The sequence below is a fragment of the Chaetodon auriga genome, chromosome 18 (genome assembly GCF_051107435.1).
Source record: "Chaetodon auriga isolate fChaAug3 chromosome 18, fChaAug3.hap1, whole genome shotgun sequence".
In the NCBI taxonomy this organism is placed as follows: Eukaryota; Metazoa; Chordata; class Actinopteri; order Chaetodontiformes; family Chaetodontidae; genus Chaetodon; species Chaetodon auriga.
In genome coordinates, this window is record NC_135091.1 from 16600889 (window position 1) to 16627500 (window position 26612).

The 26612-nt window shown below is 42.9% G+C and overlaps 2 protein-coding genes across 5 annotated transcripts in view; both read right to left on the reverse strand.

Annotated features, from left to right (window-relative positions):
- Nucleotides 1-4094: 4094 nt before the first annotated feature.
- On the reverse strand, nt 4095-12049 carry gtf2a1 (general transcription factor IIA, 1). 3 transcript variants are annotated; one of them, XM_076756319.1, is made up of 10 exons: nt 11814-12049; nt 10065-10166; nt 9579-9786; nt 9241-9305; nt 8406-8481; nt 8172-8296; nt 7871-7975; nt 7350-7637; nt 6911-7000; nt 4095-6270 (listed from the first exon to the last, which is right to left on the reverse strand). In XM_076756319.1, the coding sequence occupies exons 1-10, from the start codon at nt 11841-11843 to the stop codon at nt 6163-6165; spliced, it is 1197 nt and encodes a 398-aa protein (XP_076612434.1). In that variant the 5' UTR covers nt 11844-12049; the 3' UTR covers nt 4095-6162. The 3 variants fall into 3 exon arrangements, with proteins under 3 accessions (XP_076612434.1, XP_076612433.1, XP_076612436.1); XM_076756318.1 differs by lacking the exon at nt 11814-12049 and adding an exon at nt 10289-11735; XM_076756321.1 differs by lacking the exon at nt 11814-12049 and adding an exon at nt 10663-11734.
- A 3097-nt stretch (nt 12050-15146) lies between these two features.
- ches1 (checkpoint suppressor 1) overlaps nt 15147-26612 on the reverse strand; it is a 53773-nt gene continuing 42307 nt past the window's right edge. The window contains exons 5-6 of one of the 2 annotated variants that reach the window (XM_076756317.1): nt 20257-20365; nt 15147-19142 (exon numbers count right to left, since the gene is read on the reverse strand). In XM_076756317.1, coding sequence (XP_076612432.1) covers nt 18587-19142; nt 20257-20365 — 665 coding nt within the window. In that variant the 3' untranslated portion in view covers nt 15147-18586. Of the gene's footprint in view, nt 19260-20256; nt 20366-26612 lie in introns of both variants that reach the window. The other variant, XM_076756316.1, reaches the window with a different exon arrangement.

The window sequence follows — 26612 nt, forward strand, 5'->3', positions numbered from 1 at the left end:
CAGTGTAAATTTCTAACAAGACATCATTTTCAGCTGAATGTTTTCCACAGCTTCTTGTCCATCTCTTCCAATCACCCATTAATAACAACCCAGCATGGACCCTTCAAATACTAAGCACACAGTGCTGGAGCATGATGTGCCTGGCTGCGTTTGTGAGGACCTCCTCCCTTCCACTGCCAGTTAATGTCAACTCACAGTTCATAGTTGTTCCACAAGTGTTTGCATGTCAAGGTTGATAAAAATCAAAATCACTGCACGTTTGCGTGAGTGACATGATGGCCTTGTTTCCTTAAAGCCATCAGGATCACAGCACTAAATATCAGAGAACTGTGGTTTTTGTGCATGTAGGTTCACATCCTAACGAACAGACAAAATGGCTGAATGAACCGATCGAGACTTGGTCTGGATTTATTTTGATATTCTTCATGTAACTGGTTCTCAGGCCTGCCTGATCATTCCTCTCCCGGTATTTCAAATAAATCCATCTCTGAGCCGTTCCTCAAATAAGCAGGGGCAGGACCCAACGATGCACCTCGCTGACACCAGATTAGGTTGCTAAACTCAAACACAGTGGGAAAAGGATCATGAGAAGGACTGACCTGAGAAACTGAGATTTCTGTTGGAGATTTAGAATAGCCTTGGCTGCTCAGAGGAGGTCAAAGTCTTCAAGTATCCATCCAGCTCTTGTTCATGGGAACATAAAATCCCTGCATTTATGACGTCATTCCTTACGTTTTTCCATGGGCTAGTAGGCATGGATGGTCCTCTTGAAGAGTCAAATTCCTCTCTGTCTCAATGAAAACTCTTGAATGACTACTAAACCAACCCCTGAAGCTTAAGTCAGTGAAAACACTTGTCCCTGTGTTGTTCTGAAACAAACTGCTCTTAACGGTAAAAGGACACAAATTTTTTCTACTGTCACTTAGTATATCACCATGACATACAGCTAACCCATGAACAGTCTTCATCCCTGCAGGACAGTAAGAATCCCCCTCTGTGCTTTATCTATTTTTGTGCACGTCTGGGCCACTGGCATTTCCCAGGTGGAGTGCATGGCATGCAACCAAAATGACTAAATCAAAATGCCATATTGTTCATTAAATACGCACGGGGAGGAAAACTGGCTAAAGGCCTCTGTCGTCAGATAAAGTATTTCAATTACCTAAGCGTGCCAACTTTAGTGGTTGCAGTTGGTGAATGGGGCTAATTACTTGTGCACTGATGCTTGCAAATGACTGTTCTTGCTACTTTGCTATTTTTTTAAGAACTTCTAACAGTTTCCAAAAGATGCTTGGGCCCTAAGCCACTGAGCAACACAATATTTGAACTGTTCTCTTTTGCCAAAGATGATTAGTCACATCTTCTTATTCCTGAATATAGCCTTTCACCTATCAGCAGAGGTGTCAACTCAAATCACACAGTTTGGACCCAAGTCAGACTGAAGATTTGAATCTGATTACTTTATTAGGGGTACACTTAAAATAAACAACTTCATACATGTCATCTGATCATGTCTAAAGGCAAAAGTGTAAGCTGTTCTGAATGACCATAGACAACTAACCCCTAGGATTCAGCAACAAGAGTTCATTTGGCCAGCCTGAGCTCCACCCGCGCCCCACCTCTTTGCCCATTTTTGGACAAGCTGGGAGTTTGGTGGAGTTAGACACTGCCAAGAAGGTGACGTCCAGAGCTCCTTTCGCTGAGCTTCACAATGACTCTTCAGGAACTTGTGGGTGACATCACGGAGACTATGTCCATATTCCAGAGTCAATGGAGGAAATGTTTGTTTGGCAGTTCACACCAGAAGACTTCATAGCCAAGAGTTAAGATTTAGTTGTGACTTGTAAAACAACTTTCTCCCACCTCTGCCTATCAGATTCTGCATTCACAATGGGACCCTGCAAAAGGCATGAGACAATGGAGGAAAACCAGGAAAGGAGGAATCTCCATTAGAAATGGATAGAGGCTCTTTGTCTCAAAGAACTTCACATTTCCTGAGACTATGGTAAACTCAACACGCCACAGCCAACAGGCTTGGTTATGACATTTCACTGAAGCCTACAAACTCTATTTTGCCATGCAGCTGATTGGCAGTCACCGTCAGTTAGCTGTTAAGCAGAGAAAGCTATAGAGTCTAAGCTAGACATCTCCGGGGCCTCATTATAAGCCTCATTCGCCAGCAGCTCAGACTCTTATGTCTGAGTGCCCAGGAGTAGCAACAGGGCCCACTTCATCAGAAGCAGCCAGGGATACATTCTTCCTCTACTAGGTCTGTTCAGGGCTGAATAAGTCTTTGTGACGCATGATATATTGTAGAAGTGACAGCCTGCCTCAAATCCAGTTACAATCAAGGGCAAAAATCTCCATGTAGTTTCTGATTCAGCTTTAATCCCAAGCAGCACCACACCTTTATCTCATAATTACCCACAAGGAAATACACAAGGATTATATCAGTTTGGCTAGGATTTAGAGGAAAGGCAGAGAGAACGCCCATGCTGTGCTTACCCTGACAGCCATCCAGATGCTGGATTATACAGCTAGAAAAGCAGAATTGAAGACAGGCTGGGGCAGATTCTAGGTCTCACGTTTATATTGCATCAGATGTAGTAAGGAAGTGATTCCCAATCCCACCTCCCTGTAGCCCTGGGGTTACTTTTGCCTCAACAGTTAAAAATTAAGATTCAATTAAAGAATATACGCCTATATCGGGAAGAATATACATCCATATTGAGTCAGCTACAACAGTTGGAGTATGTGTTACAATTGAGTGTGTGAAAATTAGTGAGCGTGCAGAAAAATCAGCAAGCTAACTTAAAATTAACAAAAAAAAAAAAAAAGTTTAAATAAATACCTACAAGTAAGTAGTTTCAATAACAAAAATATAGCTGTAATAACTGGTTACAGTATGCCAAGAAGTGTGAAAACGTTAAAGCTGCAGTGACACTTTTGCTCTGTCTGTCCTGAAGTCCTGCATGACACAGCTTCTCAGCATGATTCCATTTTTTGGGGCAGTTATAGCCCATGTTTAAATTTAAGTTTAACGGAGTTACACCCAGTTGAGACTACCTAGCTAACGGTAACAGGTCCGCTAGAGCCAGGTGATGAGAAATGGCCAATTTGCTTGTCTATGATGTCACATTCCCAGTCCCCATATTTGAAACAGTTAGCTATTAGCAAAGTGGTTTAAACTGCTAAAAATAATGAGTAACATTGACAGATAGTAGTGATGATGACTGATGAATGGTTTAAATAGCTGAAAGTCACGGATAATTTGTTACAATAGTTAGCTAAAAGTAATTAATGGATGGTTGGCATTGCGAAAAGTAAGGCATAAATGCTGAAATAGCTAAAGAGAAAAAAAGATAAATGTTAAAATAGATAAAGGTCAACAAATCAACTCTGTTAACAGATAGATAAAAACAATTTGTAAAAGGTTGAAATATAACTAAAACTAATAGATGATGAAGTCGTTAGCTAAAGGCAAAATGGCTGAAATTGCACAAAGTAACGGCTAGCATTAATAGACATAATAAACGATGACAGGTTGGGAGAGCGAAAAGTAACATTTCAAGCGTTAGCTAAAACTTCATCAAATTGCTAAAAGTAATGGATAGATAATTAGATAACTAACAGATGATTAGTTAAACTGCTCAGCTTCTGCCACTCCAAGTCAAAAAATTGGAGGGTAAAAAAAATATAGTAACAATGTCCACTTTAATGTGAAGTGTTAAAAAACATCCACTTTTAAAATCAGTATAATTAACCATATTCTAAACATGGTAGGTAGTGTTACTAAAGGGTTACTGGACACTCTGAAACAAAACGATGGGAACCATTGTAATTTAGCAAGTGCCTAAAAACTATTTGACCAGAATAAAGCAGTTGACAGTGACAACGATTTACTCATCGGTCATTTCAAATGAAATTACTGCCAAAGTTACATTTTCTTTTTTCCTTCTTTTTTTTAAATGCATTCAAAGCACAACCTTCCGAGTTTTGTTCCAAACTTGATTTAATTAAAAAAAATAATGGAAAATAATAAGAATACAAGTCCTCAATCATCAACAGTCGCTAGAGCACACACGACAAAACAATTTGAAAGCAGTGAATACATTTTTAATAGACATCCTTTTCATAAGCTCATCTATCACAGAAAATGAAATAAAATTCAAAAGGCACACGCAACATTCAACAATCAGGAGATGAACAGAAAATGATTCAGTAATTCTGATTGGGATTGATTTTGGTGAATAATAACCATGGAGAGCTACTGAACGCTGACCCAAAAGCTGACCCAGGATTTCTTTTAGTGATTTTTTTCTTTAAACAGTGGATAATAGATAGAATTACTTTCTAGTCAGTAGGGAAAAAAATGAAAGAAAACAATTTTGTTTCAGTTAGATCATGTATTTCTAAATGTATAACATTATTTTATTGTTCACTAATTGTTTCTATCAGTCACCTTATCAGCACCTCGTTGGTGTTAATGGGGCTTCTTTTAAAAAACGCACTACTCTACGGAGCCAACCCTCAACCGAATCGACACAACAGTCAAAAAACACGTACTTTATTTCAAATTGCTGCAACAGGGGCACTAAAAACAAACTGCAGAGACACACACAGGCCCCCGAGTTCAACTCACTTCGATAGAAAATATTCTCATTTAAAAGTCATGGATAAAATGAAAGCACAGGAGAACATATGGTGGACGAAATGGTTTGGAACACAGCCTCACGAAACTTTGTCCAGCCAACAGAAAAAAAAAAAAAAAAAAAAAGGAACACTTATTAGATTATAAGAGCACAGTTTGGTGCGGCTTTCCAACCTTTGAAAATCTAGAACATTTCATGAACTTTCAGGAATAAATAAATGTAAAAAAACAAAAAAAAATAAAGACACCATCCTGCCCCACCAAAAAAAAAAAATCTAATTTTCTATTTTACTGTTTCAACTGTGACGTTTTGAGACTGTGGGGTGTGCAAGAAAAAAAAAAACTAATTCATTTCCAGAGAGAAGCAGTGAAAACACACACATCAGTCAACATAAACACACGTGAGCACTCAGCACATGACTGCAGTCGCACTCGCTCAAACACGCACACACACACGCGCGCACACACACACACACAGAGCACGCTGTGGCTGTTGATTAACTCGACTGATTTCACGACACTTCGATAAACTGACAGTGCAAATTTTCAGACGGCTGCAGAGAACTAAAACAAGAGCAAAGGAGACACACCGAGAGGACAAGCTTTCAGACGTTTTCTACAATTCTGAAATGAATTCAGGGTTGGATCTGCTCTTTCTTTTTTTTTTTTGTGAAGTTTTGGGATAAAGATGGAATGAAGCTCCAGAGAAGCCAATGAGGAAAAGAACAGAATTTTTTGGACTGAGCACTGCTTAGAAGAATTAAAAAAGAAAAGAAAAACTATCAGTTATTTTAGGATTCCTGTACTTTGACTTTCTTTGTCTTAACCCTTCATTTAAAAAAATGCTTAAAACAATAACAGGTTGTTCACTACATAAAACACTCTGGAGCACCATTTTCATAAACATGAAGTGAAACAGAACTTTGATCCAAGAAAAAAAAAAAAAAAATCGAAGCAAAAAGGTGATTCTGGCCGTTCTAAAGGCAGCAATCCTGACTGGTGGCACTAAGTTTGGACTTAAATGTAGACACGAGTCAATCCAGTCAACCGACTACAGTGCATCATGACGGTGTTTCTCATCTATGGGGATTATTATGAATGACCTCTGACCTCCTGTGGCAGGACAGGTCAGGTCACCATGGTCCACTATACCTGTACGATGTGAAATGCTTACTTTCCAATGTGTGTGAATTCTGTCAGGAAAACCGAAGAGAAGCCTGGAAGAAGCAAAAAAAAGATAAAGAACACTCTGTTCACAGGCTTCCCCTTCTCCTGTAGGTTTCTCATCCCGCAAGGCTAGTCGAGTGTTTTTTGACGACACCCAGTTTTTACGGTACCTCACAGTCCTTTGGGTTTGTCAGAGTTCTCAAAGACTCAGAAGAAGTTTCCTGAAATGAATCCAGCCACAGGATATGGAAGGATATTGAAGTGTCTGTTAACTGGATAGAAGGAGTTAGAGAGTTCCTGCTCCTGTTGCTTTGTCTGTTTTTTTTTGTTTTTTTTTTTCTACTTCACCATTCGGCATCCCCAATGGCTTTGGAGAAGACATAGTCTCTCCCATTCAGATTCATGATCCCGTCCTTCAGGTGGAATTTCCATTTGTTCTTACTTCTGTGAATCTGGGGAGTGAAGAGAAGGAAATGAATGTTGTGGGCGTCAAGGACAGATGGACACTGTTTCATCTTACAGCAGACGCAGTCTCTAATGTCTTTAACCAATGCAACACTGCAGGGTTCGCCAACAGTTCTTTCTAAGGACTGAATTAGCATAAAGTAGGGCTGCCATACACTTAGGGCTGTATGATACTGCCGATCAAACGCGGCACTCAAAGCGCAAACAGCACTAATATCCAATAGTAAAGGCTCCCACACACTGAAGGACTGGAAAAAGCTTCTTTAATATTTCACTTCATGGCAGCATTTTTCTTTTCAAAGCTGACATGAAACAATTTAAGAGGTACTTTTACTGTGGAAATGTATGGTGTAGGGAAAATATAAAGTTAACTGTTATGCTGCAGCTTTTGTATAAAGTGTCTAAAAAAGCAGCTTTCTGATCACTGCGTGACAAAAATATGTTGGCTAATATTTGACTCCTGTAGGTGTACGTGAGCGTCAACACCTGTGTGCACAGACTGGTGAGCTGAAATAAAAAAACATCACCCTTCATATACAAGAAATATAACAAGATATAAGATAGTTAGAAATTTGGTACTTGACTATTTATCCATGCAGGCTGATTGGGTTTCAGATCACTTCTTACCTTGTCATACTGGCACACCACTACATTCTCTGTATCAAACAGCTCCTGGTCCTCCTCATCACTGACATCATCCCCACTGTTCAGGGGCTCCTGAGAACGGGTTCGACAATATTAAACATTTCAAATGTTGCGCAAAAGCCTCTGAAACAGAATTCCTGCTCCATAAAACATGAAAACACAAAGACTGGCTGACAGGGAGTTAAGTGTCCCATTGATTTTGTTGCAGGAGAAATGCACCATTTAATGATCCATATTTATTATCTGGGGGAAAAGATGTCATTATACAGTGTAACGTCTTTTTTCCTTAACAAGAGGAAAACACATACTGCCTTTTGGTCAGCTGGACTTGTTTTTTCAAACACTGATCCACTAGGCAACAACGCCCAAAGCTGCAGGACAGCCACCAGTCTCACTTCAGATTTCACTGTTTTGTGCCCACCTCTTCCACCTGTCCGTCCTCTCCCCCATCCTTGTCCTTCTCCTCCTCATCGTCTTCATCGTACTCCTCCTCCTCATCCTCGTCCTCTTCTGATGAGGTGTCTCCGGTGCCGTCCACCTGCAGCATCATGGGAGGCTGCTGGGCCTGAGGCTGGGGTTGAGCCTGGGGCTGGGCTTGCTGCTGGGCCTGGGTCTGTGGAGCAGCTGCACCCTGGGCCTGCTGAACCTGCTGGACCTGAGCTGCTGCCGCCTGACCAGGCTGCGGCGCCATCGCAGCTGCCTGCATCACCTAATGGGAAGATGGCCCCAGAAGACAAAATGGACATTGTCAGGTCATTAGTCTAATTAGTTAGTGTTGAAAGAACAGCATGAATATATGCATATGGGATTTACCAATGTAGTTCAGTTCAAAATAGACACAGATGTTCATCAATAATATGACAAAACAAAAAAAAGGGCAGGAAATTTGATGGAAAATAAAATGATGTATTGAAGTGCAGAGCAAACTGAGGACGTGCTGACCTGTGTATTGCCTTGGACTTTGTTTCCTGAAGCTAACACAATTTGCTGCGGCTGGATGATGACTCCTGTTTGCTGGGGCAGGCCTCCCTGCAGAGGAGCCAGGACCTGCACAGACAGTAAACAGGAAGAATCCACATTTTTACAAAAGCTCTAACATAAATATTAGTGAATTGACATGCTGTAATTAACAAACAGTTTCTGAAAAACAGAGAAAACTGTTTTCTGACTCATCACACAGTGATATATTTTAACTGCATCCTACTATTGCTGGCTCAAACTCTGCCTTTATAATGGGGTGTACCTGTTGTATGACTGGTGCCTGCACGCCGCCAGGTTGCATCTGCTGCTGCAGGAGGATCTGCTGCTGCGGCTGCTGGATGATGTACTGGGCCCCATTGGGAGCACGGACCACCTGCAGGATCTGACCTGAGAGACCACAAAATGGAAGAGATGTGAGGGCTTCATTTGTCAAACTTAAAATCTGTGACTATTCTTCTCAATCTGACGCACAGATAAACCTGTGTGAGTGTTTTACCTTGGCTGGTGATGAGCTGTTGGTACGGGGTGACCCCTGTGGGCAAAGCAAGGGTTGCTGCGGTAGCTGCTGCACTCTAGAGGAGAAGAGGAGAACACACACATAACGAGTGCCTGACGAGGAAGAGATGCACACACTCTACTGTGCGCACACAAGTCCACAGGCAAAAGCCCTAAAGCTGGGTTTTAGGGTTCAGGAATGTGGAAAACAAGACTGTTAAAGTTTTAAGGTTGTCAAGGTGTAAATGCTCTGCAGGGGTATTAAAAAACACACACACACACACACACACACACACTCACACAGGTATATCTGCCTCTGGTGTTAAGCACATTTCTCTGGAGAGACTGTAATAAATTTATGAAATACAGCACAACATCTTGACGATTAAAGTGCTAATATTCTTATTCCCTTGGCTGTCGTGATAAAAGCAGCCTTTAATCACTTGCATTTGTTCATTTTATCTGCCAGGTTTGACCGTGAATGGTGGGAAATTTGCAAGCAAAGCTTAAAAATCTTGAGAGACGTTTTTTTTTTTTTTTTTTTTTTTTTTTTTAACAATACAGATGTAAGCCTCGACATTATCAGACAGCTGGCTCAACAGAGCGGTATTGTTGAGAACAGGAAGTACAAAAGGAAGTGAAGTGTTGATGCTCCATTGTACGAAGTTTAAACTGATGAAGGAAAAGGTGTCGTGTGTGAGACACAATAGGAGCACGTGAACGTGTTCATATATGGTGGTAATGTGAAGAACAGCAGAACACATCACCAACTTGCATTGCATCTGTTTTTCTTATGAGCACCACACACCAAACTTAAATGCACGTTATCTACTTACCATCCCTGTTGCACTCATGTGCTGTAGAATCTTGGAATCCTGAACAATGACTTGCTGCTGGGGAGCTGTGGAGAGAGACACGTTTCAGTGGCGCCATAATGGGGCCCAAAAACTACTAATAATACCATTAAATGAAATTAAACAGAGAAAAGTACATCTGTGAACACTGATTTGGTCAAGTCATTTACTCTACTGCTGGCTCTTAAAGTCTAATCTGGTAGTTATGCATAATAAGAAGCAAGCCCTTTAATAGAGGAGTTTTCCGTTACCCTTACTTTCAGTGGGAAAAGAATTCATGACTTGTTGAAATGGACATTGTATATGCAGCGCTGACAAACCTTGCTGCTGCTGGGGAGGCAGGATGACTTGCTGGGCCTGTGCCGGCTGGGTCACCTGCTGGACTTGCTGGACCTGCTGGACCTGCTGAACCTGCTGCTGCTGTTGTTGCTGTTGCTGCTGCTGCTGCTGAGCGGCCTGCAGGGCTGCCTGCTCCTCAGTATGGAAGCCCTCCACTGCCTTGGACTGCAACAGCTTGTTTTCCCATAGCTGAAGCATCAGACAGAAGAGAGAGAGGCACTATTTATCAAGTGTGAAGCAAGGTCCCTTTGGTTTCAACAATATTTGGTGATGTACCAGACAATAAATGCATCCAGACCACTCTCATGCCATTACTGTATGAGGGAAAATTGTCAAATGACGATCTGGCATTTGGGAAATCCTAATAAAATGCTTGACACCAGCTCATCCGTCCACTACAGTGACCTCGAGTGTTATTTCCTCCTGCAGTGGTTGTACACAGGAAACACTGTGCTGGGGACAGTTACCGTTTTCAGCTCCAGAAGCACTTGCTCATCCACCCCCTCGTCCAGGAACAGCTCTCGCACCTCGTTGATCACATCCTCAATCACAGACTTATATAGTTTAGGCTATGAGGATGCAAGCACAAAAAGGGGAAAGAAAACACAGTCTCATTGCAGGGTTTGCTCTTACATTTCAGAGGAAAAGAAATGATGGTGAGTGGTATTCAGAAATATGTTTCACAGCTGACCTCACAGCAGGTACTACTGATGCTGCAATACACTCCACTTTGCCAAATAAGCATAAATTAGTTTAATATGGTCATATCTGGTGTACTGCTGTTGCGTAATCATAGCCAACTCAACTCTGAAGCTGGTCCTTGCTAAATGACGCCTGGGATTTATCACCTATGCTCGACACTGCGTCGTTTGTTACGCTAATCCATCAGACAGGTCTATATATGTTCGTCTGTCACGACCTACGAGGTAAACAGTGGATCCTTCGAGACACCGCGGCGTGCATGACACACACCAGCAACGACCGCACAGCGCCTAAAAGGACTACCGACACAGCGGAACAAGAAAGCGGCACAACAACATTTAAAAGACACGGAGGCCACCGCACCGCACCGCGCCGCATTGTCCCCAGTGTCCGCAGCGCGGACGTCGGGCTCTCCTTCCCTCCCCCTCGGCCTGTCTGCTCCACTATTTAAAGCTCAGTCTGGTGTTTATATGTAGAGCCGGTGACGTAGCGTCGAGTAGCACCTTCCCATCCCGGGCAGTCTATATTAGAGAGCCAATATGGCTGTATAAAACCAGGCAGCAGAAAAGAGGAGGGCCAGAAGCGGAGCGAGGGGAGACGTGGAAGCCATTTTACGGAGCGGCAAACTGCGCGCTCGACAAGCCCCATAGATTGAACGTTATGTGGCGGAATGTGAAGGTTATTTTCGGTTTAATATCGAATCAGTGCTCAGCTTTGACTCGGTAATGTGGCCTTGGAGCGGGGCTAAATTGTCATGAGATGGGTAAAAGTGGTGGTTTGGGACGTCTGTCGTGCCTTCAGCTCGTGGAATGGTGGACAATGATGACTGAGCGTTGACGACTTTCGGCTAAAAAGACCTTTAATTCTTCCAAAACAAACAAACAAACAAACAAAAAAAAGCTCGTCAAATCATTCGCAGTGGACAATGGCTATGTGCTTTGCGTACATCTCCATTTTCTTAACTATATAACATAGGCAATGTAGCTTATTTAAAACATTACCATTTGTCCTTTTATAACCAGCTCAACACAGGCAATGCCTTCAGCGTGAATTAAAGTAACAGCAAAAGCATCAAATACCGATAATCCAAACCTAAAACGAGTTTATCCACACACAACATGTCAGAAGCCTCCGAGATACGAAAATGAACCAAGTGATGAAAAGCTTCATACTGACAAACAGCCCATAACTTACTACTTAAAAGCAGCATTTTCGTCACCAGCCCTCAACTTCGACACCATTTTCATGTACTTTCTGGTTTTTATCGAAACGCAGCTCCTCTACCAGATGGTGTTCTCTGAACGAACAATCTAGGTTAGTTTCGAAAACTGATTAAAATGGCCGATTGACTGAACTTAAGTATTCATTTTATTTGATGTAACAGTGAAGTGTTTGTTAAATCAGATTCATTTTACTGAAAAATATTTTAAAAATCAGCTCTTCGACAGCTTTCCATTAAGGATATCTTTACCCCCATTTTTCCCCGCTGACAGTCCTTAGAGATTGATCCTTACCACTGGGTTAGGGTTAGCCGAGCTCGCCATTATACGCGTAGTGTAAAAACCACACGGAATTAGGCGAGAAATAGAGCCAAAAATTACGAAAAACGACTTAAAACAACTGGGAACGATATCTTAAAACAGCCGGCATCACTTTTGTAAATAAAACACAGTTTTAACGGTCTTATTTACAATCCCGGGCTGCGACTCCCCAGCCGTCCTCCTTCCGTCGTTGTCCTGCTTTATATACTGAGCGATGGAGCTGCGAGTGCGCGAGACATAGGGCAGGGTCAAATCGCACATCGCGCGAGATTCCGTGCTTACTATGACGACCAATCAGCGCAGCTGCTTTTGGGAAATGTAGTTTAAATGTTGTAAGCGGAAAATTAATGCGCACTGATCGCATCAGCGTTATAATGCTCGGTGATCTTGTTTAGTGAATTAGGGCAGCTGTAACTATGACGACCCACATATGGAATTAACCACAACGTTCACTGTCATTTGCAAACATTAGTAGATAACTGTACACAACATTGGCTAACGATGACATGTAGAGAAGTGGATAACGAATTTGCAGAACAAGTAAACAAGTAGAAAACCCCAAAGGAAACCCTGGATTTCAGCTCAAATTTTATGATGTAGTATTTAGTCGTAAAAGCCAGATGTGCGCAACCTGCTGCAAAATATGATGAGAGAGCATAAAGTGGGCACTGTAATAACATTCTGAAATCCGAGTCCTTTGTCTCCATTAAGACTGGAGTCTGACTCACTACACTCACATATGTGTTTGTTCATTGGGCATTTGTCTTGAAGTGGTCAGAATTCACAGGAAATAGGCTATAAGCTATATTGAAAATATGACAGATCCAACTTTATGTGGTCTAATAGCCTACTTCAAGGAAAAGATCCTTATTCAAACTCTGCCTCCTTACTTTCTACAATTGCCTCTTTTTTAACACCACAGTTAAGCACTTTTCTTTATTTATAACGTACATACATCAACTTTGGATTTTTTTCAAATGAGCCACATTTTCAAGAGTTTAAACTTTTACTTAATATTTGGTTTTCCATACAGTTATAATGTCATTGATTAAACTTGAAAACTTAGACCAGCCATTGTTACTTGACAGTGCTGACAAGTGATGAAGAAACAAAGATCATTTCATCAGGTGATCTTAAGGTTCTTGCAATTTACTGGAGATTTCTGCTAAGTTATATTTCTACTCCACTATATTGGAATATTGTACTTCTCACCAAACAAGATTATGCTTTTGCATTTCCTCACATTTATCCAACATCTGTGCTTTGCAGATTCAAATCTAATCATTTTATATAGTACTACTATCAGTATAAACAGTCTGTAAAGTATTTAAAACATGCTCAACCCAGACCATCTACAACCCACCATCTACTTTTTATACATTTATGTGTCAGTAATAATAATAATGTATTAATATAATATATGATAGTGACAGCAGCCATTCGTCTGAGTTCTTTTTGGTTTGACACTTGCAGTGTTTAGGTGATAATGTGATCTTTTTTACTCAAGTCAGATTTTATATGCAGGACTTTTACATGCAATGTAGTTTTTCCACTAGTATCACTACTTTTACTGAAGTAAAAGATCTGAATTGTTCATCCAAGACTGAGTCCATCTGTTATGAAAAGTTTCATTTCAACACTTGAGAGGCCGTGATAGCTTCATGCCTGGTCTGATTTTAATTCAACCTGGAGGGCTAAAGCATCTTAAGACGCCATGGACACACGTCAACTGTTATGGCCTTAAATTTATCACTACTCAAATGAAATTTCTGGAATGTAGCAGTGCTGCTGGATGGGGATGTCTGGTGCTTTTATTTTTATTTCTCATGTAGTAACATCTCTCCACCACAAGAGTGTGATCACACCACACACCAGAACTCCAGGATCCAAGTTCTCCTTTTTTTTCTGATACCATGACACACACACGCACACACATGCACACACACACACACACACACACACACACACACACACACACACACACACACACACACACACACAATGCGTTCCCTTTGTATAGCAGGTAACTATTTTACATGTGATTCAATAGAGGGGAGGTCTAAGTGTGTTTTGGGGGAGCCGTGGCCATGTGTTCTGTCTGTTTAATCTAGGATCCACCTGTCCTCACTGCCGGGGCAGAATTTCCCAAAACAACAAAGCTTTGCAGTAAATGAGAGCTGACAAGAGAAACGTTACCTCCACTTCTGTCTCCATGGAAACTTGCCTCGCTGGTCATTGTGTGGATGTGGATGATGAAGACGGGGAAGACTCAGCTCTCTGTGCATCAGTTCACCTCGCACTTCAGTGTGCCTCCTCTAAGATGTCACAACAACGGACTTGATCTATTTCACTGAGGGGGAATTAAAGGCCCACCTGACACTGATGAGAATATGCTTTTGAATTCACTTTTCCTTTGGAAAAAATAGAGACAAGTCTTGTGGAGAAGACGACTGCAGACTTGCGTCTGGTACTTGTTTCTCACACTGTGAGATGTGATCAGACACAAAGCTGCATTATCTGAGGCATGTCGTCTACCTTTGAGTCTCACCCTCGGTAACTGAGTAGCATGATGCCCTCTAAAGATCTGGAGGATGCACACTTTTTCTCCCCCCCACCCCCCACCCCCCTTTCTTTGCTGTAGTTGCATAGCAACAGAGGAGCTGCTAGCTCCAGTTGTGTTGGTGGTGGGAGCGCACTGCACAGGGAGGCACTGGCTCCAGATTAAGCCTGTCTTGGCTTCAATTATGAATGGGCTTCCACTGCCACACGGCTCCAAAATGGCACCAGTCGGATTGATAAGGCATTGAGGAACTCTTTGGCACACTTAACTCTTCTACTTCTTTCCCTGAGGGGGGGAGCTGAGTTTGACTTTAATCAGAAGTATTGAACTTAAATGATTAGAATAAGTAAATGAATAATTAACTGGCAGAGGAGGCATGGTTATGATAAGACCCTTGTTGATGGGAATATGTGAGGTTAATGATTGGGGTCAGTCTTGAGAGCAAATTAAAGAGTCTCCAGTCTCACAAAGCCAGCACTTTACCAGCAAATGGGGTTTGCATGTTGAAGTGGTGAGAAGGAGGAGGGGGACAGAGAGGGCGATATGCTTTCTTGCGCGTCTTTACTATATTTAACTGGGAAATTTGAGAGGGGAAATTGTTAGATAGCTGCTTTTGTTAGCCCACATGGACCGCCTGCCAGTGATGCTGCTATTAAATGTGTCGTAGCAGCTGACGTGGGTATCGTTCTCTTTGATTGCAGTCGTCACGTTCGATCCAAGTCCGTCAAAAGGAACAGCCAAGCTAATCTTCTGCAACTTGTATTTTTTATTATTGCAACCAACTGGAAGACAATACATCACATAAACATCATTGCAGTTTTTCAGAAAATGGAAAACAAAATAAAACAACATTTATATATTTTTTGCCACGGTATTGGACAACGTTGATATTTACATGTAGTGATGAAATAGGTCTTGAAATCATTCTTTGGCAATATGATTGCACATAAAGGAGAGAATTGAACATTTACTGAAAAAACCAACACCTGGGTGTACTCTGCATCACATCTCACAGATCAATAACAGTTTTGCATTTTGACATCTCTAACCTATGGCTTTCCAATATTCAGCTCAGACAGTCACCGAAAAAATAATGGCAGTATTGTAGATAATTTTGTCAGAGAGAAAACAAAACAGAAAATGAAAATGCGCTTAAAAACATCCACAAATAAAAAAATGGCAACTTTGTTTTAAAAATGATTATTATTATTATTATTTTTTAGAGCGTTTCACTGTGAGTTTGGCAGGTTTGAAAGAAACACTTGTTTTTGGGGGCTTTTTAGGCAGTGAAGTATATTCCCTTTGCTTTGAAATGTCCCATGTATATTTAATGTGTAGCTCTGTTTTTCCAGGACTTGTGGGTCAGGAGTTCATCTTTCCTGCGTGCCACAGACTGAGTCAGAGGGAAAAAGGTGGTTGCCAAAGCAACACATCCTCCCCTCGACATGCCTCTTGCTAGCTGAACACGTTATTAGTCACCACAACAGCGGATTGTTACTGCAAATACAGCAGAGTGGTTGACCCGGGCCGCGGGAGCACTCAGACAGATACCAGACGAGAGACGGATGGCACACAACAAGAACACTGACAGTGTCTCCTTTTAGCCTTTTTTAGATGTTGGCATGGATACCGTACAAAATACAAAGCCAGTGATGCATGCTACAGGTGGCAAAACACTGTACCAGTGGATGGGACATGCATTTGTTTGCCTGCTTGGCTCGCTGACAATCGCTCAACAGCTTAAACAAAACCTTGTGTGAGTCTGCTGCTACAACCAAACCCAGCCTATGTTTTCTCCTGCAAAGCTGCTTTTTATATGCACTGCTTCTGTGCAAGTGGGGGGGGGAACAAAATTAATACTTTAATGCATTCCTGCTTCAGCAAAAGCACGCCGAATAATGGCAGTTCAGAATGTGTATCGCTTCTGATGCAAACATGTCAAAGCTCACTACTGCCTTTGGGAATTTCAGTTAAGTCAGTGTTTTCATGACCTTAAGTGAGGTACAAATACACCTTAAAGAGCTGCAAAATATATAAAAAAAACAATCTCCAGATCTCCAGATTGGGCTCTTGAGATAACTATATGACTGTGTGCAAGCTTGACATCCACCATGGCAGGTAAATCCTTTAATGAAAGGGTTAACAATACTGTATTTAAATGAAAAAATAACTTTTTTTTTTTTTTTTTTGCGATCTCCTCCATTCCTCTCTCTTTTCAATTCAACTCCCAGGTAGCCTTTTTGCAGATATGAGGTTCTTTCAGGACACCTACAACGTTTCCCATGCCCGTCTGATCCATACATGTACACTGAACAATGCCGATGGAAAATAAGGACACACGTACATTTACACACAGGAGAGAGAGAGAAAACAATACTGTTATAAATAAAGACAGGTAACGTTCTGTCAAAACATGTCAGAGACATGACAACAGAGGTACTGAGGGCAGGCAGGCAGGCAGGCACAATGTTAAAGGGTGTGTGTTCCTGGGCACACAAACTCACACACTCTACAGATGTGTTCTGAAATAACACCGGGGTTAACACTGAACACCTAAAAATCACTGTACAGGCAGAAGAAGACGGAAGCCCACCCCTAAGAGGTGATTCAGCTGGCCTACATAGCCTGAACCCGAAGCCCCGAGGTGGCACCCTCGGGCCTCTAATTGCAGAGTGATCTCCCACGTTCCTCCCTGAAGACGTGTCTTTGAAAGCCCGCTCAGAAAAAAGAACCCAAAAGATTCAAAGAAAAAAAAAAACCAAAACAAAACAAAACAAAAAAAAACTCCAATATAATCACGGGTATAAGAATTGGCGACAAAACTTTTTTTCTTTCGTCTAGGATCAAGGTTTATATGAAAATAAGTCATGCTTCATGCTAAATACATTGTTTATCTTACATGATCTTTGAATAAAAAAGATTCGCTTTTTATCTTATTTACAAGCACCCATGCAATATAACTGAGAAAGTCCTGCAGGTCAAATTGCTTCAATTAAGAAAGGAAAAAAATAAAATATTTTCTAACCTTTTTACAGAGTTGTCCACGAGGGACAAATTGCTTATATCTTTATGAGGGTAGAGTGAGGGTAAACAGACACAAACAGAAATCTAAACCCACAGTTTATGTATATAGTTCTTTGACACTGTCAAATGAATAGGAAGGTGTGGTAGCTACTGGTAGCTACGATATCTATACCAGGTGTCTACGCCTATGGACAGAAGTACTGGGGAAGTTTCAGGGACGTTTACATTATGCAACAACAACAACAAAATGAAGGAGATATTGCCTCAGACCCGGCACACTATCCATCTCTATGGTGATAAACATGACCATTTTTTTTTATTTTAAAATATCTATTCTTAAATACTATGAGTGCTCTTGAAATAAACCATGTCTTTACCCATGATGCTTCCATTATAAGTGGCGTTAAATAATCTTAAGTGCATGAATATATATCACATTGGGTTTTACAATTATTTTGACACTTAAGGTCATTTCTCTCTAGCTCTCCTTTACTACTATGCCTTCGTTTTTTTTTTTTTTTTTTTGTCAGCTGTCGTATCGGCTACATGAAGCAACCTGGTCGCTTATCTTTGGCACAGTCTCACATTTGTGCTCGTGGATGTAGGCGAGTGATGCCGAGCGAGTGGCCGAGCGAGCCCTTCGTCTTGTTAATTCGGCTCGCCTCGCCGGCGCCGCTGTCTCCGCCGGCATCACTGCGAGATTGCTACAGATTCACATAGAAACAAACAGGTAAGACAAACAGCCATCTTCTGTGTTCATGGACTGTGCGCTCCTCAGTGTGATTCGGTTTTGTCGTGTTCAACTTTGTCCAAATTAGTGACAAAACGTGCTTTTTTTTTATGGCTTTCATCCCCTTTTAAACAAGAAAAACAACAAAGACACATGAGAAATACCCATTGATGTTAGTGTTGCTGAACATGTAGGAAAACATAGATTTTTGATATTGCCACAAATAAGTAGGATTCACCTAATGCCCTGCAGATAGATAGAGGGAGATGAGAAGTGTCCATTGAGACTAATGCTGTAGTAACGTTACCTGTTGACCTATTTGTGTATTGTATATGTGTCTGTGTGTTAATGTGTGTGCGTGTGTGCGTTTCTTTGAGCTGTATACCGTCTGTGTGTGTTTGCATGACTATGTACTTGTTCTATGTGTGTGTCTTAGTTTCTCAGGGCCTCTTTCTGCTCCTTCTGGCCCTTGGCGGTGCGGTTTGTGATGTTGTTGAGGCAGGCTCTGACCCCCGCCAGGTGGAGCAGCGACCCCGCCGCCTCCTTCATCTCCTCGTCGTCGCTCTCCGGCGGCTTCTCCACCGCCGCCGCGCGCCGCTTCTTCAGCGGCAGCGTGTCGCTAATGCCCCTCGCTCGATTTTTGGTCCAGGGCAAACTGCTTCCTGCCAGAGTCCCAGCTCCCGCCCCCAAACTACGTCTCTGTCCGCGCAGGGGCTGCTGGGAAATGTAGGTAGCGGCGGCAGTGGTGACGTGAGAATCCAGCGGGATCTCCCGGGGCTCGGGTTTGACGTCTGACTGGATCTCCACAGCGATGATGTCGTCGTCGTCCAGGGGGGAGGAAGGGTTGGCGACTTGGGAGGAGCACAGCCTGCTGGGGGATTTGGCGGTGCTGTAAGTGTGGTCGTCCTGGAGGTCCTCGCTGCAGGGCGGAGGAGAGTAGCGGGATGGGCTGTCCTGTCCTCGGTTTAGATAATCTCCCAGGGATGATCTGTATGAAGCAAGGGCACAGAGAGTGTTGTTACTCGTGCTGTCACGCCGGCAGCCAGGTGGCCTGCATGCACACGCTTCACTCCACCGAAGCTGCTCCACTTTGCTCTGCATTCGGCTGGAAAAGCCAAAAAAAGAAAAAAAAAAAAAAAGTTCAAGCCATAATCTATCACCCTCAAATAGCCCCCCAGGGCCCAATGTGCATATTTCTCAGGTCAGATTAAAACCTTGTATCGCCAATAAGAGTCAGCCTTTCCTTTTAGCGACGAGCAGACTCATTTTCAGATCGCCACCTATGCATTTTTCAAATGACACAGTGCATTTTTAGCAGCTCCCCGAACTTGCTCAGCGCATAAAAGTCCTTGAGAGCTCTAAAGTCACAATAATACAGAGTGACGATCCTGCAGCGAAGCCATTTAACCACCGTCCACTCCACGTCGGCCACTTCGCCACACTGCAACACATATTTTGCTCAATTAGCCAGAAGACACGTTTCTCTGCGAGGCATGAAAGGACAGGGGTGCATCCTGACATGCAGTAAATCAAAAGGAGCTTCCGTCCCCTTTTCTCCCCTCCGAATGAGAGAGTTAACATATTAATATCTTATAAGAAAAACATGCACCCCCTTACAGTGATCAAATATTCACTGCATACCTTTAGTGAGACTTTGCGTATGTTTAATTCATTATGCGGTGCAGGCCATCATATTCTTACGCTCCTATGATGGATGTGCATGTCCATGCATGCTCTGAATGTTCTTTGTATCATGAGGCCTCTCCCTCTAATAAACCTGTTTATGTGCGTGTGTGTGTGTGTGTGTGTATGTGTGTGTGAGACCGTTATATAAACACACCTGGATAAAATGTTCTGAGCAGTGGGGAGCGTGTGAATGTCTCCGTCTTTTGGACACAATAAAGATGTAATTATATAAACTATGAGTGGAAAATTTTGGTGCGAGGTCTGCTTTGTGTGTGCGTGCTTCTCGTGTTTGTTTCAAGGCTACTGTGCGTGTGTGTGGATGTGGGCGTGTGTGTCTGTGCATGTGTTTGCAAGGGGAAAGTCCTGACTGACATTAATTGTATGGTTGAGGGCAACAGGAGCAGAAGTTTCCTCACCTTATGGCCGAGGTTCTGCTCCCCACAGGGCTAACAGGTAGGGGTCTTATCACAGGGAAGAGTGCCTGGCTCCTGACACGGGCGCCATTTTGGATCACACCACGAGGAACTGAAAGAGAGAGAGAGAGAGAGCAGACGTGAGAACTCATACACACAGATCCATGCAACACACAAATCAATCCCAAAGTAGGACGGAAACACAGAGGAAGATTCTCCAAAAGCTGATCGGACCCCGATAAGAGCCCGAGCAGCTCGATGAACATTCACTGACCGTCTGAGGAGGCCAACAGGGCAATATTGATGAGCAAGGCAAGGTTAAATTGAGCGGGAAAGCGTCATAAATGAGTTAAGGCCGCTGCGAATCATTCAATTACCAACGACCGCTGGGCTCAGCTAAATCCAGCCTGTCTGAAGCTGAGGGCTCCACAGCAGGCGGCTGGAACTTAGAGGGGGAAACCACCGATTTGAAAATATGCGAGGAGTGACACGTTAAAACTTTGAAACTCAATTAATGTATTCTTTTTAAAGCAATCCAGACACAACACTGCAAATTCACAAAGCAAAAAAGGGTTTAAAATGTTTTACACATTCATTTAAGCTTTAAGTATTTAAGTATGATTCTGTACAGTTTTCTGTAGACTGTTATCTCGATTAAATGTCCATAAAATGAGAGAAAACAGTACAAATCTTCCCATCGACCAAGACTCAAAATCCGCCAAAAGTCATGTTGAAGAGGCATTTTACGCATATTTGCTTAAAAAATGTCAACAGTTGATCAATTATTGAAATTGTTGCTGACTATAACAACTGTTTTAGCTCTGCTCAGATACATGATTTCCTTTTGCCTCTACCTGTGGTACTTTGACTTGAAGCTGAGCTGGAGAAGAAATAGAGATCTGAACCATGTCCCTCAGTTCACTGCAAATGTGTTAAAGGAACGCTCAATAAACCTCCAACATGGGATGGTGTTGAGACGTAGATTTGGGGAAGAGAGCAGAAAAATAAGTATTCCAAGTATTCAAAGCTCAGGTCAGCAGTAACCAGGCAGAAGGGGCCTTGACCAGGGAGGAGACAGCGGCCCAAAAGCCACGCTAACCATTTTTCAGAGAAACTGGAGAACCAACAAGACGGACAGCTCTAGAGCACTCTGTCTAAGTGCCACTCTACTCTATTTCAGCACACCTGGAGTTTACCAAATAGTGCTTTCTCTGGTCTGAAAGCCAAGCATTTCAACTGGTAAAAGGCAGGTGCGGCTCATCGCCTGGCTATCACCTGATGCCACTACACTGAGGCACGGCGCTGGCACCGACATGTCCTCGACAAAAACGCCACAGAACGGTGCAAAGATCCACCTTCCAGCAACACATCACCCTGAACCACACATCCAGGATAATAGACCGGCTTTGGAACAAATCCCTGAATGTCCTCGAGTGGCCCACCCAAAGCCTGGACTTGAAGCCATTTGAAAATCTGTGGGGAGACCTGAAGATCATGATTTACCAACGCTCCTAATCCAATCTGACAGCTGGTAGACTTAAAGCTGTGGTCGCTGTCAATGCGTCTCCTGCAGTGACACTTCGCTTTCTGATTTTTAATGTATCTCATGTCTTTCAGGAAACACACTTTCACGTGGAGAAGATTGATACCATCGTGTGTGTATGCTGAATCTGAGGCAAGTTAGCTTAGCCTGTCATTGATACACTTCTGGTTTTGTACGGATAACACAAACAAGATATAATGAGTTCATTATCGAGCTCCTGAGGGGCCCCGACGCTGAATTTGTTTACCTTTGCACAGAGCCAGGCTAGCTGTTTCCAGTCTTTAAAGCTAAGCTAACCAGCTTAGCTTTAAAGACTGGAGGCTGCCAGCTGTAGCATCATGTTTTACTGTACAGACATGACATGAATGGTATCAATCTTCTCATCTAACTGTCTGCAAGGGAGCGAATCAGAGCATTTACCAAGCAATTTCTTACATTTCATGGTTTTCACTTGGTCATAATATTCCGGTTTATGTGTAGACTACTGGAAAAAGAGAACTTTAAGAGCCATGCTGCCATCAAAATGAGCCCACATGACGAGGAATTTGTGAGTCCAGAGGGATTTCTGAAGACACTGGAACACTGTCTGGTTCAGAACCATCAGTGTCTCAGGATAGAAAAGACTTTTGAGATAAAACATGAAGTACCACTAAGTAACAGTTTGTTTCTTATGCAGCTTCAGATTTCCCATCAAGGTCAAAGTCGTGATGCTGGTTTCTTACTCGTGGAACGACCCGACCGTCGTCGCAAACACCGACTGGACTGCGAAAGAGCAGAGGGGAGATCTATGGTACATGCTTTTAACTCCGCAACAGCTGTGACTTTATATCTTTAATGTCTGTGTTGCAGAAGAGAAGAGAAGACAGACAGGAAGAGTGCATGTGCACATCTGAGCCAAAAGCTGTCATTACTCAAGGCGGGCTGCTCACCACAGCCATCCCGGTCCTCTAAAACAGCTGTCAGTTTCAGGGTCAGTTTGCATTGTCGCAAACGGCGACCTGCTGTTTGCTTTGTCTGCCGCAGAGGCGTTTGGTAAACTGTAAATCCGAAAAATGTTTTAACTCAGCATCAACATGCTGTAGCTTCAGCTTTTGTTTTTTTTTTTAAAAAAAATCTGGTTTGAAATCTCAGTAAATCTATGATTGATGTTATGAGGAGGGAATTTAATTCGCCCCCAGGAACCGCAAGCTCATTAAAACATACAAGTTGTCATGCCAGGGCCCCCCAGAAAACCTTCCCACAACGTATATTTGGTTGATGTTGTAACACACAAAGATGAATTATGATAGATCTGTTTGTCGTTTGCCGTTTGTCGGTGTGTTTCTGTCGCCCCCCCCCCCCCCCCCCCCGGCCGGCTGTGTCCACAGTAATCTTATTGACTCCAGTTAGTGCGGCTCTGCCCCTGATATCTGCAGCTCTGCTCTCCATAACCTTATAAGTAGGTCCCTGCGCAGAGTCTCTTTTATAATCTTGATCACTCGCTGCATGGCTGTGTGTGTGTGTGTGTGTGTGTGTGTGTGTGTGTGTGTGTGTGTGTGGGCAGTGCATTAGGTCTCCCCGGGTGGATGTGCACCCACCCCTCCTTCCCCACCTCGCTCCAGTCAGGCTTTGGGTTGCCATAGCAACGGCTCCCCTTCCACATGCCACAGAGTGGTAGATCATGCATCAGCAGAGAAAGTGATAGAGAAGCGGGGAGAGAGAGAGAGAGAAAAGGGGGAAAGGAAATACCAAGCTCTGTTTGACATGGCCTCTCATAGCTCACCGACACACTCCTGACCACCACTGTTTACCCTGGATACACACACACACACGCACACACCTCCCAGCACAAGCGCAGACAACTCTGGTCTTATGTGTGTGTTCTCTATCTTCGCCTCCTTCGCTTTGCTGTTTGGATTTCTCTGCAAACCCCTCTCTTTGTCTTTCTAATGTCGTCCTCTCTTGTTGATTTCTTTCCCTCTCTATCGATCTCGGCGTCATTCTACGCATAGCGGTGACTCATATCTCCGACTGAGCATGCATGCCGTCTCAGCAGGTAAAAAAGCCTGGGACATATGCTGAGGAGATGAGGTGACAAACTACAAAAAAAAAAAAAAGGGAAAGAGCAGGCAGCGCTCCCAAAGCCCGTCCTCACTGACTGAGATTGAGCAATACATTTTACAAGCTCAAAGCAATAATAAAAAAAAAAAGGAGGAAGAAAAGAGAGAAGAAAAACACTCGGCTTGGTAGCAGAAAGCAGGACGCGCTGAGGAAAAAAAATGTAAATACAGAAGAGAAGAGGTGTCTGTCTGCAACTCTGCCTTTTTCCTGGAGAGAAAATATCCTCTAGTCTGTCTTTTTTCCTGTGTCTGCTCAGCTGCTCTGCCTCTCTGTCTGCTTCCTACGTCTTCGCCTGCCTGTTTTCCAGGGCAAGCGAAGCCCTCAGCCTCCCTCCCCTCTCCGCTCTCATGTGCCGTACACGCACTCAGCCTCCTCTGCTCTCCTGGTAAATGAGTTCCACATGGCCCTGCAGGCTGCAGCCTCTGCGCGGCCGGCAGAGGAGCGCAGCGCACAGGCACCGGGTGCACGCAAACACGCGCGCGGTCCAAAGGGTCAAAGGTCACGCCCAGCAGACCTTGAGAACACAACTGTTTGAAAGTGGCCTCTCGTTTAGTCAAAACACCCGTCTGCCCCCTTCCACCCCCCAAAATCCTGTCTATGTGCCGTGTGTTAAACTGAGTACAGAGTCTGAGGGCAGGATGCATACTAATGTTGTCTGACTGACTGGCTGGATTGCTGGTGGGCTGACAATGCTGGCAGTTTAACTGGATGGCTAACCAGCTTGTCTATCTGACACTCCAGCTGAGCGTCTAAGTGCTTGGCTGACTGACATGGACTTACAGGGGGGGAGACACTTAAATCAACGCTTACTTACTGGAACTTAATCAGCCTTTTAAACACAGCCTCAAACACGGGTCGCATCAGGCTCAACGGTAACCAGCAGAGCACCGATGCTCCGACATGTTCAACTCTCACCTCCTGGTCTGAACTTTGGTACATGTTCTATGATTTTCACGTCTATTCCCCTAAATACGTTCAGAAAAATCCGATCTTTCAACCAGCCATTTGGGCAAATGGGATTTTGTCTCCTTAGAGTCTCACACTGCTTTGAAAACTTAAAGGGGCACTCCATCAGTTTTACACATGAAGCTCAGTTGTTTAATGTCTTCTGTGGCTGTGAAGGGAGCTTTGTCAACTGCAAGAAAAAAGCCTGATGTTGCTGATGTGCTTAAGTCACAACAGAATTTAAGTGAATGAAGTGTTCCCATTATTTTGTCCTCCAACTGTACAGTGCTGTCGTACTCATTATGAAAAAATACAACTAATGGTGCTGCATTTCAAAAGTTAAAACACGAGTAAAGCTGTGGAAGGTAACTGAGTACAACATACTCAAGTACTGTACTTAAATACAGATATGAGGTATTTCACTTGTAAACACTCTACTTTTTACTCTCTCCCTCTCTCACGCTCACTCTTAAATAAGATGAAATGATGTATGACACTTGCATCAGACAGCTGTTTGTAGTTTGTCCCTGTATTCTGTATCTGTGCCTTTCAATCCATAAATAAATAAACAAATCTCAAACATATTGTGTGATCAGTACATAAAATGTGTACGTATATGACTCTTAAATATGAAGTTACATCCCAGCAGTATATAAAAGAGCTTCAACTGAGCTCCTAATGATAAAAGAACAGCATACTTGAGTACTTTTCCTTTCAGTATTTGAAGTGTATTTTGTTGATATCAGACAAATTTTGAACGCAGGGCTTTCACTTGTAATGAAGTAATCTAAGTACTTCTGCTTCAGTAACAATACAGAAGCATTACAAGCAAAATTTATTTTAATATCAAAGGGAAAAGTCGTCATTATCTCATTATATATTATAATATTGGGTTATCATTACTGATGCATTCACGTGTAAGCAGCATTTGAATATATTTAGCTGGTTGAAGCTGATAGTAAACCTTTTACTAGTACTTATAGCTGTCAAACAAATGGAGCAGAATTAAAAGTACTGTATTTCCCTGTTAAAAGGAGCCAACCATATGAAGTAGCGTGCCATGAAATACTCAAGTGAAGTACCTCAAAATTAAATGTACTTAGTCACTTTCCAGCACTGCCCCTTGAATCCAGCTTTTGCTATAACGCCTGAATTATTAAAATAGCTACTGCTCTCCAGATGTCTGTAGCTGCAATAAAAAACACCACCAACAACAAAAAAAGACCTTTAATGTAAAAATCACGAGGAGAATATTCAGAGTTTCAACTCGACGGACATAAACTAAACACGGTCGAGCCATCGGTGTGGCCGTGACGTGCTGATATGCAAACACTTCACAGCCGGTCAATATTTCTATAAGCTTGCGTACACCTTTCCTTTGCAGCTGACATGCAAATAAAGCCTCAGAGCAGCTTTCTAAATAAATACAAGTGAAGTAAAGCTCCTTCCTAAATGATAGCAGGAGACCTAAGTGCTTACATAAAACAGAAACGCTGAGGCCGAGCAGATCGCCTATAATGTAGAGCTATTAAATGATGAACTTTGGGGTGATGGGTTGGATTAAGGACACAGCTGCCAGGCATTGTCCTTGTGTTCATCCTGAGCTGGTGCCGGGCCACAGGGAGAGGCAGATTTCAGCCCGCATCAGCTCAGAGCGGAGCAGCTCTGAAAGCTCTGGGAATGGGAGATGGAAGTAATAACGGAGGGCACTAACAGCCCCAAACTCACTCTCTCTGGCAGTCCACCTCTCCACCTCCCCCCCACCCCACTC